This window comes from Rhinolophus ferrumequinum, chromosome 19 (assembly GCF_004115265.2).
Source record: "Rhinolophus ferrumequinum isolate MPI-CBG mRhiFer1 chromosome 19, mRhiFer1_v1.p, whole genome shotgun sequence".
In the NCBI taxonomy this organism is placed as follows: Eukaryota; Metazoa; Chordata; class Mammalia; order Chiroptera; family Rhinolophidae; genus Rhinolophus; species Rhinolophus ferrumequinum.
In genome coordinates this window covers 44,752,033-44,770,291 of record NC_046302.1, presented here as the reverse complement: position 1 = coordinate 44,770,291, position 18,259 = coordinate 44,752,033, and the positions used below count along the sequence as shown (strand labels likewise).

Sequence of the window (18,259 nt, the reverse complement as noted above, 5' to 3'; positions counted from 1 at the left end):
GACAGTTTGGAGGATGCAGCTAAGGCCCCGTCCCTGATACACCTGTGACACTTTTTGCCCATATGTGATAATCTTGACACCAAGTTAAAACTCAGAAATGTAGATATGGAATTGACCAAGAACTCCTGTATGCAGAACTGAACTCATTTGACCTGGGTGTGAAAACCTTGTTTGTGCCCTTGGCAAAATGCCATGGGATTTCCTTTGAGCTACTCCCGGAAGGGCCACATCAGGAGAAGGGGCACGCACTTGGGGCAGCAGGTACCAGGGGAGCAGCCTGGTGGCTCACTTCGATTACAACGGACACACTAAAATCATTCTGATTTAAAAGGGGTTTATTTTCTTTCCCTTCAGAGTGTTAGTAGCTCTTTTACTTGTTAGTTCACATGTGAAATTCCATGGAAAAATCTATGAAATTGAATTGAATGGGTCTCTCAGGATTAGAGAGAATTTGTTCCACATGTAATGGAGCTCATGTTCCCAGGGATTCTTTATCTTCATAACCTTTCCTAGGTGTAACCCTTAAAGGAACACACCAGGGTATATCACTTGGGTGTGTTCTGTGCCAGGAGAAAAGGCTTATCCTAGTGATAAGTAGCAGCCACTTGGGCACCAGCACCCCTCTTTAGTAACCAGTTGGAAAAACTGTGCTACCGGTGTTGATAGAGATTGTTGACTCAGGAATCATCACTCAAAGCAGGTTTTCATTGAGAAAATTGAGAGAAGGATGGATTTCTTCTGTCTGCCTTCAGGAAGGTGGCTTGCTTAACTTGTGCACACTGCAGAAGTGGTCAGGTAGATCTCTTTAGCAGTTCACACAAAGTATGGGGAACAAATTTGCTTTTCTGCATATGAATACCCAAAAAGCAAAAAAAAAAAAAAAAAATGTTTCCGAGTTGACATTTATGATGAGCACAATTAATTTGCACACGTCTAATTCTATTCTTTCAAAACAACATTATGCCAAGATCATGGGATGTGATAAATATTAATTTGCTGTGAAAAGCGTAATTTATGTAAAATATGTATTTTGATAAGTCTGTATTGAGTAGAGTGTTCCGTGTTAACAAATCTTAAATGTACTTCCATACAGTGCCTCATGTTGTCAAAATGTTTCAAATGACTCTTGTTCAGCGATATATATTCGCAATTTATTTGTCATAAATGTCATCTACCTAAACTGTCAGTGATCTTGAACTCCATATTTGAATTTAAGGGGACATCTAAACCTTCAATCACAGGCATAAATCCAAAGTAGATGAGTAATGACTTTCTTTGAAAGCCCTGTTTTCACATTATGGTCACAGGAGCAGTGCACGGTGATCCCATTTCACATCAGCTTCCTTCAGTGAGGGCTGTGCGGTGCCCAGAGAAGTTAGGCCTTGAAGAAATGTGCAGTTTAGGTGAAAGATGTTCAGAGATACTCAGGGGCATATTTTAACCTTACTACTCTGTAACTTCTCATTTTTAACTTTAATGTCTATCTTCTAGTTACAACTCTTAAAATGATCAAAATCATAGACATGATTTTGCTTGTGTAGTTCTTTAAAACAAATCTATAGATTATTCATCCCTGTCCTGAAACCTTTCCAGTTTTCTGAATTCTAACTTCTGGGTTTAAAATCTCAGAGGAAAAAAGCTTTGCGAAATATAGTGTCAGATTTAACTTGCCTGTTGCCTAAATTTTCAAAAGGTCTTTTTGAATAAAATGTGTAAAATAATCTTATTTTCAAGGAAGCATACTTGCTGTACAGTTAACACCTAGCTGGTAGCTTGGTGTATATCTGGCACTCAATTTTTGTTAAACTATTGAAAGAAGGAAAAATTGAATGAACCCAGCAATAACATAGGTCCTTCCCTCTATTTCTACCCCCTTAATCTGAAAAACCTAAAGCAAACAGTAGCAATCTCTAAAGGTAACTTCTAGACCAGTCAGCCCAGAGAATGAGAAGAATCTATAGGAATGTTTTAATTATGGTATTAACAAAAGATTAACTTGATATTAAAAGAAACTTCATATAGTTTACATATAATTTTAAACCTCTTTTTTAAGTCATAATTGTATAAAATCCAGAGGCTTTCAAAATTGACTGTGCCATAATACCCACCTTATATATGTGTACTCTTTGAATTGCTACTGAAGGCTTAAGATAGCTGTATCAAAAAAGAAAACAAAAACTCAGAATAATACAGTTTCGATTCCTCTTCCCTAGATATCATAACGTAATTCCACCTCTAATTCTATGTACTCTATATGTTAAAAAAATGAAATCTAATCTTTTAAATCTGAGATGTTCTTTTTTGTTATCACTTATTACTCTATATGCTTTTTAAACTTGCAGACTTGCCAACTCAGTAATGTCTCAAGTCTGTTCAACCCAAAATTTAGGAACAATTTGACTTTTAGTTAGTTTTCATAGAAAAAGCACTCCGAGGACTTCCAAGAAGTGTTTCCTTTAGCATTAATTACCCTGCTGACTTGACATAATTCTGTGTAGAACTGTGTTCTGTTGTTCTTTTACAGTTGAATTTTTACTAAGAACACTTTACTATGTTAAATATTTATAATTGTTTGGCAATATAGAGCCATTGGGGAAAAAATAATGATGACTCTTTTCTGATGTAATCAACTAACCAACACAAAGATGAATGCACCACAGGCAGTCATTTTCAAGTATATGAAGAAACCCTATTCTATCAGGCAAGGCTGAATGCCTCAGCAGAGTCATGGTTTTCTTTGTCCTTGACAGATGGCCATCACAGCAGTGACCCTTGGAGCTCCTCCAGTGGGATGAATCAGCCTGGCTACGGAGGGATGTTGGGCAATTCTTCTCATATTCCACAGTCTAGCAGCTACTGTAGCCTGCATCCACACGAACGTTTGGTAAGGCAGATTTACATGGGAATGGGGAGAAAACAGCGCGTCTATTCAATCCCGTCCTCTGTCTTTCTATGCATGTACTTAAGGACTCTGTCAATGAAGGCATAATGGGTATACACCCATGATTCTTACCTTTGTCTTGTTTTTGTGATCAAAGACAAAACTGAATCAGATCATCTCTGTAAGCATTTTCAGATTCTCTTTGTCATTGTGCTTCTGTTTATTGTGTTTTGTTCTGTGCTTTATTTATCACAATGTCAGCTTCCTTTGGTACATAAATACACAAGGTATTTGAGTTATAGGATTCAGCTATGGCAGTACCTTAGTAGGTTTGATTCTGTTTTGCTATCTGTAGTTCGAAGGCTATACGGCAGGGGGCAGAGTGACAGTGAGTAGACTTGGAAGGTGGATGATATGCATCACCCATGGGCATTTCCATGTCCCTTTGATCGACTTCCGTCACTTCGGAAAGCTTTGACTTGTTGTGCCATGCTGGAAGGAAAGACTTCATGTTTTCTATGCTCTTCCGTCAGTAACAGCAGCCGTGGGGTTTCTGTATAGATCCGATTCCTAATTTTCTGTATTTCAGCTTTGATTCCAGTCCCCCACCCACCACCCCCACCCAAGTCCCCCACTGATGCTGTGTTTTGCCTCACTCTAGTTGAAAACCTCCGGGCTGTAGAATGTTACCTTTTTTTCATTATTATTATTGTTACTATTATTACCCTTATTATTATTACTACTACTAAAGTTTCCACTCTACCCATCACCTATGCTCATCCATCCTAGTTTTACTCTTTGTCCTAAAGGAAGTAACTCATCCGATGTTTTTCTAGCCTCGAAAACAACCACAGCCCAGAATCCACTTAGGAACTTAAGTCTATGATTAAATGGAGGAAAGAGTACTTCTAGCTCATGAGTTAGATTTGGGATGCAGATAAGATGGGACTGAGACCCTTGTCAATAATATAGCTTTAAAAATGTATAGACCTCTACTCTTACACATGTAAAAGGGTATATGACAAGTCATTATAGTTAGTGGTATTTATATAATTTCTTTTCATCTTGCAAGTTGCCCTTTTTTTCCTTGTAGTACTCAGATTTATGTTTCTTTTTCTGTTCTGGTATAGGAAATAGTAATTTCTGGATTTCCATAGCATTTCCTCTCTTTCGCTCAACCACTAAAGATATAGAAAGGTGACTAATATCCTAGTCAAAAGTTAAGATTTCTGAAATCCTTCAAAATATCTATTTATTTAGTCCTAGTGAGAGAGACACTCTTTGGTCAATTAACCTATCCGGTAATGAGAGGCAAATGGTGGAGATGGAATTCACTTTTTATATCATCTCCCAGGTTTGAATGTGTAAATCACAAACTATCTCAAAATTCATCACATTTTCAGTAAATAACAGATGATTTACTTTCAAATTTTCTCTTCTCTCACCTCCTACTTCGAGGTATTAGAGTGAAAGCTTAGAGAAATATCAACTATTATTATGCTAGAATTTCTTCTTGGCTAACATTTTTATTTCTCCATCATCATTTTCCACCTCTCTAAGGAACTCATGATCAAATTTACATGTGTCCTACGAGCAAGGAAAGTTTTGATTACACATGAAAAAATTTGGCACTATGTTAATATGTTGGAATTTCAATCCTTTTAAGAGTTGTCCATCTGACATTTATTTTTCTTCCCTCTTATATTTCTTTTTTCTTTTCCTATCATGGTCTAGAATTTTCATTTAGGTGGTTTGATTTTATCCCAAGTTCCCTGCTTGGGGGAGGTATCTTTAAAATGTGCTCAAATGCACAAAACGTGTAACTTTTAAAAGGAAACCAACTACATTGGTTTTCGAAAAAGTTTTGCTGAACCAAAACAATAAGAAGAATCAAAACAACTGGGAAGAGAGATCATTTGAAAGGAGTAACCCAACAGGTTGCATCAAATGCTGTATTTGTAATGTCATTTATCTATCACAAAACATAGGGTTTCCGTTCTTAACATGATCACGTAGCAGATCGTAGAGATTACAGGTTTTGTTTTTTAAAAAGGCCAAATGAATTAAGGCTCTGGCAGTATGAATTTTCTCATTGATAGGAAGCTGTTGAATTATTATATCTAGTAATCATTGTAATTTCAGTATTTACCCATTCGAAAATCTCTTGCTGAAGTGACGTTTAAAAATGTGACATTGACTGAGAATTATTTGCATATATAGTAGGTACTGTCCTTTCAGTTGAAAATATTGCTCGTTCCTTACTATTTTCGAGCTTAACTTTTAGCCCATTCCATGTTGAACAAAGGAATAGTTTGAGAAGAAGAAGAGCTTTCCTTGTATTAGTTTGGGTATAATTTGGCCAAATTAGTATTATCTCTAAAGGTGTAACATTTTAGAAACATTGTTGTCATCATCGTCACTTTATACCATGTTATAATAGAATGTGTAAATTATAAAGCTTAAAATCCACACATTTCAGTAGCAACTCTCAAGTCACCAGTATTGATTCTTCAAATTCCCTTTAGAGTTTCAGCCTATATAGCACAACCCCACAGTTAATCACTACGATGTCACATGTAGAGATACACATGTAAAATCACTCAAAAGAATGGAGTTTGTGGTTAAGCTTTAGAATGGGTTCTTGTAGATGTAAGTTTGGAATGAGCTGGCAGAGATCTTTTTAAAAATAAGATAGAGTCCTTGCTATCTGTCATGGTTTAGGCGTAGTCTTTGCACCACAGGGTGAAATAGTCCTAGGAGTCTGGAATTTTAATAAAAAGGAAGTTCTGTTGTCTTCTATTTTTTGTGACATAAACCCTAACCCCCGTGATGATCAACTGGGTGTGATTTTGCCCCTTGGAGAACATTTAGAAATGTCTGGAGACATTTTTGGATGTGACACCTGGGGGATAGTTGTGTAACACCCCCCTACTGGAATCTAGTGTATAGAGGCCAGGGATGCTGATAAAAACACAGTGCACAGGAGAGGCCCCCCCGGCCCCCAGCAAAGAATCATTTGGCACAAAAGATCAATCGTGCCAAGGCTGTGAAACCCTGCCTTAACCCAAAGCATGATTTTATTCTCAGGATGTGCTACCAATTATTATATTTTGTGATCTTTGCATTATCAACCCATAGGTTGATAAAAACATCACTAATGGAAACATTTTTAACACTTATTCTATCAATAGACTCCAAATACACTGTCATTGGATATCATAAGTAAAAATATCTAAATAGTGGGCATGTAAGGCCATAACACTTTATCATACTTCCCCTTTCCCTTTGTATAGTAGTAAGCAAGGCAGGGCAGAGAGTATTAATAGCTGGAGTAAGACTCCTTATAGTTGATCCCTAAATACTCTAAAACACACATTATTCACATATCACTAATAGTCGCTGTGGTGTATTTATTATGTCTTTGAGTGACAGTAGTTTTCAACATACTTTTCCTTGTAAAATGATCTAGTTATAAACCTCATTAATTGCTTTCAGCATCTAATTTTCTGTGAGTCTCTAAAAATAACTGATTTTATTTTCAGTTGGATTGTATTGGTTTCCTCATTAAAATTTGTGGGGAAGAACTTTTCGTTTTAGCCTCTGAACTCAGGATTAACCCTTTGTCAAATCCTGAATTGCTGTGCATTTTATACCAAGTTAAGGAGTCTAAAAATTATCAGTGATGTGATAATCTATATCCTGTTTCGTTCTGTAATTGTTAATAGTTACTTAAATAGTTTTCATAATTCTTTTCTTGTGTTTTGATTTCTGCGTAGTAGGGACTGATTTATAAAGTCTCTCTATTCTACAGAAACTCAGTATGGAACAGAACTGAAACCATCTCTTTTTCTGTTAGCTTTCTTTTTCTTTATTCTGTTTCTTTTTCTCCACTTTATTATAGTCTTTAGCTCTCGAGTAGGTATAGCTCTTCTCAGTTTGGTGTTCTGTGGCTTATTCAGAGTTTCACATTAGCTGCACTATTGAATGTGGGGTCTATCATTCTTTGGAGAAAATTTCATGGACTACTTGGGGTATTCCATAAGTAACAAGTAGAAATGAGTTTAGCAGGTGGCCTAAGGAATTTTTTTGGTCAAGCAAAGAAGTCCATGAAATTAAAAAGTTTGAAAGGCATTCTTGGGAACTTGGAAAGATTTAAGGGCATCATGTCAACTTTTTCACTGAAGTTGACCTTTCATTTGGACTATTTTGAGTGTGCAGAGATAATATTTTCAAAGGCGTGACACCTAGCTCTGAAATGTAGTTTCATTTTCCAGACTGTTTGGTTATCTCTCAAATTACTAGTATTTCAGCCCACTATTTATTAAATGTAACTGATAACCAGTTGTTCACTGAGTATATAGGATAATTATGTGTTCAGCACTCAGCTGTAAGTTGTGGGATGCAGAGGTGTAAGCTCTATTCCCTCCCTTGAAAGAGTTTACAGTGTAGGTGGAAATGCACTTAGAAGAGAAAACAATGAAAAGCAGCATATAATCGTTACATGGCACAGTGCAGAATGTAAATTCAGTAGGGATTCAGAGAGAAGAGATCTTGGAAGAGTTGGAAGTCGTAAGAAATTATCAAGGAAGAGATAGAACCTGAGATTGACCTCGCAGAATGAGAGGGTCTCAAGACCCTCTCAAAACCCTGGGTCTTGAAAATACCAAGACCTAGGGTTTCACTCCTTGTGAATAAGTGTCTGGGCTTTAAGTACCTCTGACCATCAGCATCATGTTTAATCTCAATTTTATATTGAACAGTAGTAACAGAATCTCCAATAATGATATAATAAAGACCAATAGCCCATTAATATATTATGTGTAAGGAAAAAGCATATTTTAGCTTAAATGTTTTTTCTTTACATGTCTGTAACACATTCAGATGCCGCTGAGAAAAACAGTTTAAGCTACTTATTATCTTTAACAAGAAAATAGCTCGATGTGTTTCTGTAAATTACTGTGTCCCTCTTAGTGATCTGCTTATTCCCAAGCAGATGGATGAATAGCACCTAATTTGCCACCTTACTGGCACTGTGATACGCCCCAAGGAATGCAGCTTATTTGGACAACTGGTATGATAATCGAACTGAAAGCCAAGCCTTAAACCAAATGACTCTGTAAAGATGATGTTCTTTTTTCCTAGTCACCTATATGGTAGATTGCTAATGGAGAAGAGATGTAAAGAAAGAAATCGAATCGTCATTCTCAATTCATTTGTTCCAGTTTAATTCAGTATGGTCATTGACTTAAGGCTTTACACATTGATACTTTGGAGAGATACATTTTAAATTTCTCCTTTGCCATTTTGTTCATGCTGGAGTGCAGAATGATGATCCAGTTTGGCAGGAAGAAGATCTGAGATGGGTTCCTCTTTGCCATTTAGCGTCCAGAAGGTCAGGGTGAAGTAAAATGTACATTCTGTGTGTCATGATGCTGTTTCATTCATTGTATCACGGAATCTTTCTTATTTGATCCATAGGCCATACGGAGAATAGTAGCAATGCTCTTTTACGCTGCTGAAGTCAGAGATGGTTTCAAGCAGTAATTTTTAGAGTTAGAGACTGTGATAATTTCTCAATGTCCTACATTACCATTATTGTGTTTTTGTATTTTAGTATTAGAAAACTGAAATCTGTCAGATCTAAGCAAGATATATTCTTGGGTATTTTGAAATACTAAGGGCTTTCCCCATCTCCGAATGAAGAGTTCTGAAAGAAGTTTTAGAAAACTAACCCACTAAATATTTTATGGTTGAACATGACCTCCTTTTTTCTGCTTCTTGCCACAGAGCTATCCATCACACTCTTCAGCAGACATCAATTCCAGCCTTCCTCCAATGTCCACTTTCCACCGTAGTGGTACCAACCATTACAGCACCTCTTCCTGTACGCCTCCTGCCAACGGGACAGACAGTATAATGGGTGAGTCTCGGAAATGCCAATTCTGATGCTGAAAAGTCACTGTCAGTATTTAATAATGAAAGACCTCTTTTTCCCCCTCATAATTGAACAGCAGTCAGGCAATGAGTCTTTGTCACATAACTGAATGAACAAACAAATGAACCAAACAGAAATAGTCATTGGCTTGACTATAATCACTTTTTTTCCCACAAGAAACTGAAATTTGTCTACTTTGTCTGTTGTGAGTCATTAGATTGAACAAGATTTTTAAAGGACCCAAACTACCTTGCTTCTCATCCTCTCAAGCAGCAAGCAAAATGAACTTTCATGAGGTGAACCATTGAAGACTAATGAGATGTAGAGGGCTTAGTGTCTCTAATTGACCACTTCCCAAACTCAGTCACCATGCTCTGCTCTTAAATATGACATGCCACAGTCTGCTGGAGACTGGCTCATGCGAAATTCACAGGTGAGCAGTAATAACTAGATGAGCTTCACTTTCTGAAGCACGTGGCATTGTGGAGTCCTTCGCAGGGCCAGGAGTGTTTGTTCACATACAGGAGAGGAGATGGCTGGCCGTCAGTGGGCCACAAGTCATTTGTTGCTTTTTATCAAGCGAATTGACTAACCAAGTTAAGGCTCAAGTAGAAAGCTGCTGCCATATTAACAGACCCATCATTATCCTCTCATTTTTCATGCTCTCCATGGTGGTCCTCTCCCTCTCCTGGCCTGAAGGAGGAGCTAGCGGGTGTCTGGCTGCTCAGGAAAGAAAGAGCTCAGGTTGGGGAGGAGGAGGCAGGCACCTTCTCGGAATTGGCTTTGGACCACTTCCCTCCTCCTGCAGATGAGCATCCTGATGCTCCAGGGTCTTATTAACCCTCAGACGTCACTGGTCATCACTACTCTGGTTCTCGCTCAAACCTACACCTTGCTGGGGGCCTTAGGAGGACTTCCAGTGCGTCACTGATAAGAGCGCTCACATGTTTTAGAGAGAAGAGTGTGTGACAGAATGATCCTGCTGCTCACTCCTCTTCACTGTTCATAGCCTTTTTCATTTTATTTCATCTATAGAACTTTGGGAAGTAGTATGTATGAATCGCTTATGTGGGAGAGTTTTTGATGAAAAAGAAATGTGTTTGGAAATGTTACAAATATAATCCTGAGTAAATAATACACTCCCTGCTTATTCAATAATATATTTCACACTTGAGATGAGCCATCTAGCAGCCCTTTACTATCATGTTTTATTAAGAAGCAAATTTAGGAATACGTTTCCATTTTTGTAACTTTTCAGAACAAAGCTTCTACAAATGTGTTGCATCAGTTTGACCTTGGAGTGCTATAGACAGAGGTCACATGGGGAAGTTTTGTTAGCTATCGGTGCAGTTTTGGCAGATTTGAAAAACAAGAAGAAAGAAAGAAGTGCAGAACTGAAAGAGTGAGAAAAGCATATTTCACTTCAGTGTGGTTTGACAAATGGAAAGCCCCTTTCTGCAGTCATGAGGTCTAGTTATAAAGAAGAGTGACCGGTCATTCATTGTCTTACATGGCAGATTTCCTGTCTACTTGTGGTTTGAGTAATTTTCTTTTTTAGGAAGGTATAAAGGTGGAGCAAAAGTTTGAGTTGAGGAAAACACACTTAGGCACGGTTTGAAAGTTCTGTTGACTGATTTGCAAAATAGTTTTTCTGGAAGAGAGGCCTTAGACTTGGGAAGAAAGAGGTATTATGAGATGGTATAATCCTCCTCCATGAGCTATGGAAATGAGTCTCACTGGGAATGGGATTTGCTTTAGTTAAGCTGGTTGGCTGCTCACTAGCGCGTAAATGAACAGGAATGTCTACTGTCCTACATTTGGTCTGGTCAGGGTGGAGCTGTAGGTTCTACATCCTCATAGTATGTAGTAGGTTCTACATACTAATGGTGGACTTAACTTGTTACAGACCATCGGGCTCTGTTTAAGTGGACAGAGGATCTAGGTAATAATAAGGAAGCTATAATTTTAAAAAGGAAAAAGTGTGAGATTTTTGGAACCCCGAAAAGGGATTTTTTTAGGAACAAACTTACTACACAAATTACTCCATAATCAAGGGTGTACTTGTCAAAACCAACTAGTAGAATGTGAGAAAGCTTTATAATCTTTTCAGGAAATGAGTAGACATGGTAATTCATCCTTTTTGGAGGAACAGACCTTTATTAATTTGCATAAATACAGTTATTACTTTAGGATTATTTTAAGGGAGAACATTCTAGAAATGATCTCCCTTAAAATCTGTTCTCCAGTTCCTTAAGTTAAAATGTAGAGGAAAATGTAAATATGGTAATAAGCTTTAGTATTGCATGGTGTCTGAGTGGCTCATGTTTCTTCGCACTTTAATTCTCTTAGGTTTTTGGCTTGATTTTCAGAGTGTGGAAGAAGTCAGGGATGGCAGGATGTCTGTATAACAAGAAGAGAAGATTTTTCTTCTGTTAGTGATACTTCCCTAACAAACTGTATGGATTAATAGGATACATCTGTAGACTCTTGAAAATATTTGGCATATACTCACTCATTCTGAAATGCAGGAAGTAAAGAAATATTACATTGCCTGTATCACAAAGAACACACAGAGCTAATTAAATAATTGGTAAATAGGGAACACATAGCCTGACACATGTTTAAGATTACACACATGATTCTGTAGAAAATGACTGTAAGCAATACTAATGCTGTAAGAATGGGGTTCAAGCACTAACACATGGATATCACATTTTTCAAGTTTTCTTGGTGTAAAGTTGCAAGGCAGTGCAATCTTTTCATAAACAGTGTTGATGTCTTAGGAAGCTTCTTTTTCAGTTCAAAAAATCATTGCCCCATTTCTCAGTTTCATGTTATAATGTGTCTTCCTGGAGGTCACCGATTTTCCTGAACTGATTATAGAACCACAAATGCTTGTGGAGTGAGTTATAAGCTCTAGAAGTATCACAAGGTAAACTCTCTGGAACCACGCTCCCTTGTCTCCTGTTCTCTGCATCTCAAAGATGGAAGATGCTCACTGAAGTCTAGGATGGCTTGTATTTGGTTTGGAAGAATGACCATCGTTTCTTGTTTTTTCGTTGGTTTGTTTGTGTGTTTCCCCTCTACTGCCCAATGTCATTTTTTTGTGTGAAATCCTTAGGAAGAATAAAGCTTATTCAGATTATATTAATGATGGGATTTTTTTTTTAATTAAAGTTTATTGGGCTGACAATTCTTAGTAAAGTTACATAGATTTCAGGTGTACAATTCTGTAATACATCATCTATATCTCACACTGTGTGTTCACCAACCAGACTTAGTTCTCTTTCTATCACCATATATTAGACCCCGTTTACCCTCTTCTAGAGCCCCCGCCCCTGTTACCCTCTGATAACCCCTAAACTATTGTCTATGTCTATGAGTTTTTGTTCCTTCATTTGCTTGTCTTGTTCTTTTGTTGTTTTCAGTTTTATAAACCACATATCAGTGAAATCATATGGTTCTCTACTTTTTCTGACTTATTTCGCTCAGCATTATAATTTCAAGATCCATCCATGTTGTCGCAAATGGTCCTATATCATCTTTTCTTACCGCCGAATAGTATTTCATTGTGTATATATACAACAACTTCTTTATCCATTCATCTATCAAAGGGCATTTTGGTTGTTTCCATGTCTTGGCCACTGTAAATAAAGCTGCAGTGAACACTGGAACACACATGTCTTTATGGATAACTATTTTCAGATTTTTTTGGTAGATAACCCAGGAGAAGGATTGCTGGGTCATACGGTAATTCTATTCGTAATTTTTTGAGGAATCTCCACACTGCCTTCCATAGCGGCTGCACCAATCTACATTCCTACCAACAGTGTATGAGAGTTCCTTTTTCTCCACAGCCTCTCCAACGTTTCTTACTATTTGTCTTGTTGATGATAGCCATTCTAACTGGGCTGAGGTGATACCTCATTGGGCTTTTTATTTGCATTTCTCTGATTAGTGATGTTGAACATTTTTTCGTATGTCTATTTGCCATTTGTATGTCCTCTTTAGAGCAATGTCTCTTCAGGTCCTCTGCCCATTTTTCAATTGCATGTTTTTTTTGTTGTTGAGTTGTATGAGTTCCTTGTATATTTTGGATATACTTATCGGAGGCGCTGTTTGCAAAAATCTTCTCCCATTCAATTGGTTGCCTCTTTATTTTGTCAATGGTTTCTTTTGCTGTGCAGAAGCTTTTAAGTTTGATATAGTCCAATTCATTTATTTTAGTTTTTTACTTACCCTGCTTTGACGTAAAATTCAAAAAATGCTCTTTGAACTCAAGGTCCATAAGTTTAGTACCTGTGTTTTCTTCTATGCAATTTATTGCCTCAGGTCTTATGCTTAGGTCTTTAATCCATTTTGAATTAATTTTGGTACATGGTGACAGATAGCAGTCCAGTTTCATTCTTTTGCACGTGGCTTTCCAATTCTGCCAGCACCATTTATTGTAGAGGCTGTCTTTTCTCCATTGTATGTTTTTGGCTTCTTTGTCAAAAATGATCTGTCCATATTTATGTGGGTTTATTTCTGGGTTCTCAATTCTATTCTATTGGTCTGTTTTTCTGCCAATACCGTGCTGTTTTGATTATTGTTGCCCTGTAGTACAAACTAAAGTCAGGGAGTGTGATACCTCCAGCATTGTTCTTTTTTCTCAAGATTGATTTGGCTATTTGGGGTCTTTTGTGGTTCCATACAAATCTGATGATATTTTTGTTCTCTTTCTTTAAAAAATGCCATTGGGATTTTGATGGGGATTGCATTAAATCTATATATTGCTTTGGGTAATACGACCATTTTAACTATGTTGATTCTTCCAATCCATGAGCACTGAATGTCTTTCCATTTCTTTGTGTCTTCTTCCATTTCTTTTAAAAATGTCTTATAGTTTTCAGCATATAGGTCTTTAACATCCTTGATTAAGTTTATTCGCAGGTATTTTATTCTTTTTGTTGCAATTGCAAAAGGAATTCCTTTTTTAATCTATTTTTCTGAGATTTCATTGTTAGTATATAGGAATGCGATGGCTTTTTTGTATGTTGATTTTGTAGCCGACAACTTTACTGTATTCATTTATTGTTTCTAATAGCTTTTTGGTGGAGTCTTTAGGGTTTTCTATATATAGCATCATGTCATCTGCAAAGAGTGACAGTTTAACTTCTTTATTCCCAATTTGGATGCCTTTTATTTCTTTCTCTTGTCTGATTGCTTTGGCAAGGACTTCCAACAGTATGTTGAAAAGCAGAGGTGATAGGGAACAGCCCTGTCGTGTTCCTGAATGTAGAGCAAAGGGCTTCAGTTTTTCACCGTTAATTATGAGATTAGCTGAGGGTTTGTCATATATGGCTTTTCTTATGTTAAGGTATTTTCCTTCTACACCTATTTTATTGATTGTTTTAATCATAAATGGGTGTTGTATCTTGTCAAACGCTTTTTCTGCATCAATTGATATAATCATATGATTTTTGTCCTTCATTTTGTTTATGTGATGGATTTGCATGTTGAACCGTCCTTGTGCCCCTGGGATGAACTCCGCTTGGTCGTGATGAACAATCTTTCTAATGCATTGTTGCATTCGATTTGCTAGAATATTGTTTAGGATTTTTGCATCTGTATTCATTAGAGATATTGGTCTGTAGTTTTCTTTTTTGTGTTATCCTTACAGGTTTTGGTATCAGGGTGATGTTGGCCTCATAAAATGAGTTAGGCAGTATTGTCTCTTCTTCAATTTTTTGTAAGAGTTTGAGTAGGACAGGTATTAGATCCTCTTTGAAGGTTTGGTAGAATTCACTAATGAAGCCATCTGGTCCCGGACTTTTGCTTTTGGGAAGGTTTTGAATGACTCATTCAATTTTCTTACTAGTGATTGGTCTATTTAGATTTTCCAATTCTTCATGATTCAGCGTAGGAAGGCTATATGTTTCTAAGAACTTGTCCATTTCTTCTAGGTTATTGAATTTGGTGGCATATAGTCCTTCATAGTATTCTTGGATGATCCTTTGTATTTCTGTGGCATCCGTGATAACTTCCCCTCTTTCATTTCTGATTTTGTTTATTAGTGTCTTTTCTCTTTTTATCTTAATAAGTCTAGCCAAGGGTTTGTCAATTTTATTAATCTTTTCAAAGAACCAGCTCTTTATCATATTAATCTTTTCTATTGTCTTTTTGTTCTCTATTTCATTTAGTTCTGCTCTGATTTTTATTATTTTCTTTCTTCTTCTGACCTTGGGTTTCATTTGGTCTTTTTTTTCCTAGTTCTTTAAGGTGTAACTTGAGGTTATTTATCTGGGATTTTTCTTGTTTCTTGAAATAGGTCTGTAATGATATAAATTTCCCTCTTAAAACTGCTTTCGCTGCATCCCAAAAATTTTGGTAGGATGTATTTTCATTCTCATTTATTTCTATGTATCTTTTGATCTCTCCTTTTATTCTTTCTTTGACCCGGTCGTTCTTTAAAAGTATGTTGTTTATCTATGTGGTTTTTTTCCTGCTTTCTTTTTGCAGTTGATATCCAATTTCAAAACCTTGTGATCAGAGAATATGCTTGGTATGATTTCAATCTTTTTAAATTTACTGAGGCTAGTTTTATGTCTCAATATGTGGTCTACCCTGGAGAATGCTCCATGTACACTAGAAAAATGTATAGTCTGATGTTCTGGGATGAAGTGTTCTATAATTATCAATTATGTTCATTTTATCTAATATGTTATTTAGGGCTGCTATTTATTTATTTTATGTTTGGATGATCAATCCATAGCTGTCAATGATGTATTTAGGTCCCCTACTACAATTGTGTTTTGGTCAATTTCTCCCTTTAGTTCTGTTAGTAGTTGCTTGGTATATTTTGGTGCTCCGATTGGGGGCATAAATATTGATGACTGTTATGTCTTCTTCTTGTATAGTCCCCTTTATCATTATGAAATGTCTATCTTTGTCTCTTGTTACCTTTTTTATCCTGAAGTCTGTTTCATCTGATATCAGTATGAATACACCTGGTTTTCTCTGGAACCATTTACTTAGAGTGTCAATTTCCACCTGTTTACTTTGTGTCTACGTTTGTCCTTCTAGCTTAGATGTGTCTCTTGGAGGCAGCATATGGTTGGGTTTAGTTTTTTGATCCAGTCTGCTACTCTGTGCCTTTTTATTGGTGAGTTCAGTCCATTTACGTTTAGGGTGATTATTGATATGTGAGGATTTCCTATCATTCTATCTTTGGTTTTCTGTAAGACTGTGTCTCCATTGTTTCTTTGCCTTTTTGTTGTTGTCTATTATTTCTGTATGGGGGTATTTTATGATATTTCCCTCTGTTTCTTCTTTTATTGCATTATATATTTCAGTTCTGGATTTTTTTTTGATTGGTTACCATTAAGTTTATGTAAAAGAAAGTTTCATATTTTAGAGTATTCCATTTTCTTCAACATGCTTACGTTCTCCATTCCCATATTCCAGTTCAGGCCTTTACTCTCCCCCCTTTTGTGTTTTGGTTGTTACAAATAATCCCTATTGATGCTGGTCGAATAGCCTCATTCAGTATTTCTTGTAGTGCAGGTCGTGTATTAGAAAATTCCCTCAGCTTCTGTGTGTCTGGAAAGGTTTTTCTTCCTCCTTCATATCTAAAGGATATCTTTGCTGGTATATTATTCTTGGCTCATAATTTCTATCTTTCAATAGTTTGAATATTTGATTCCACTCCCTCCTGGCTTGTAGAGTTTCTGTTGAAAAATCTGATGATAATCTAATAGGCTTTCCTTTGTAGGTTACCGTATTCTTTTCCCTAGCTACCTTGAGGATTCTTTCTTTGTTGTTAATTTTTGACAGCTTCAATGCAATATGCCTTGGAGAAGGCCTGTTGGGATTGAGGTAATTAGGTGTTCTATTTGCTTCTTGGATTCAAGGATCCAGTTCTTTCCACAAGCTTGGGAAGTTCTTGTTGATTATTTGTTTAAATATACTCTGTGTTCCCTTCTCTCTTTCTTCTCTTTCTGACATGCACAATATTCTTACATTGCTCTTTCTGATGGAGTCAGAAAGTTCTTGTAGAGTTCTTTCATTTCTTTTAAGTCTCAAGTCTCTTTCTTCTTCCATCCATGTCATTTCCAGATTTCTATCTTCGATTTCACTGATTCTTTTCTCCATCTGGTCAACTCTACTACCTAAACTGGCTACTTCATTCTTCATTTCTTTTATTGAGTTCTTCATCTCCAGAAATTCTATTTGCTTCTTTTTCAAAATTTCAATCTCTTTGGTAAAATGTTCATTTTGTTCTTGATTGTGTTTCTGAGTTCATTAAACTGCCTGTGTTTTCTTGCATCCGTTGAGTTTTATAAGAACTGCAATCTTGAATTCTCTGTCATTTAAGTCACATATTTCCATGTCTTTAAGTTCATTTTCTGGACTTTTCATTTTCTTTCTGAGCTGTCTTGTTGCCTTGGTTATTCATGGAAATTAATGATTTATTATTTCTCTTCCTAGACATCTATAGGAGTGGGTTGTGCAACAGGTTGATAGAAAGAGGTCTTTCTTTTGTTTTCCAGTAGGTATTGGTAGAATGTTTTATTTTCTCTCCGACTGCAGCCTTTTATTCTTTCTCACACTGTAGTGTTATATTTTCTCTTCACTATTCCAGCTTCTCACACAATGTGAGGATTCCCTGGAATGTGGGCTTCTCCTCTGTTAACAGTTTGCCTGGGTCATAGGGCGCTGTGTCTGTGTGGGGAGGCGGAGAGCTTCTGAAGTTCCAAAGCTCTTCCTATACCAGATTCAGAGTCCATGTGTTTCAGCAGCTCTGTTTACTCCTGCAGGGATCCACCCAGGTAGGTGTGGACAGGAGCGGGCTGAGTTGTGAGAGATCACTGCCAGAGCACTGGCTGCGACCACCACCACAGCCAGTCCTGATTCCACAACTCCCTCCCCTTTGCCGGAACTAGTTGGGCTGCAAATTTGTGTCTGTGGACCACAGTTTTCAGAACTGCGAATATTCTGTTCTTTTGATCTGACCCTGCTACTGTTCCACTTTTAACACTGGGCAGGTGGGGGCGGGGCGAGCTCTGGGAGGGTTCGGAGGGTCAGCTAGTCTCAATGCCTAAGGCTCTTCCGTTCTCTGCGGCAATGAGGGCTTAAACCACCGTTTTCAGCCTTCTTCCCTCAGTCTTTGCTCCGAGGTCTCTGCCATGAGCGTTGGGTTCAGCCGTGTTATATGCTGCCCCCTCAGCCCTGTGGGCCATAAGCAGAGCCCTAGCAGTCCGAGTTCTTCCCTGTCCTGCAGCTGCGGTAGTTCCGGGACGCAGCGAGCTCGGAGCACCAAGCTGGGCACGGAGCTAGGTCTGAGTCCTGCACCCGCGCTTCTCCCTTCCTCCCCCCTTCACGCACTTTGCTCACCTTCAGGTGATTTCAGTAGTGGGCCCTTTAGTCTTGCCTGTCTGCTGCGCAGGGAGTCCTTTGTGTTG

General features: G+C 37.4%; 1 protein-coding gene across 42 annotated transcripts in view; it reads left to right on the top strand.

The window, feature by feature from the left end:
• The window catches only part of TCF4 (transcription factor 4), a 345,675-nt gene that overhangs the window by 285,424 nt on the left and 41,992 nt on the right, over window positions 1-18,259 (top strand). For all 42 annotated transcript variants that reach the window (XM_033087763.1, XM_033087749.1, XM_033087741.1 and 39 more), the window contains 2 exons: window positions 2,751-2,884; window positions 8,669-8,801. In XM_033087763.1, the coding sequence (XP_032943654.1) occupies window positions 2,751-2,884; window positions 8,669-8,801 (267 nt within the window). The remainder of the gene's footprint in view (window positions 1-2,750; window positions 2,885-8,668; window positions 8,802-18,259) is intronic.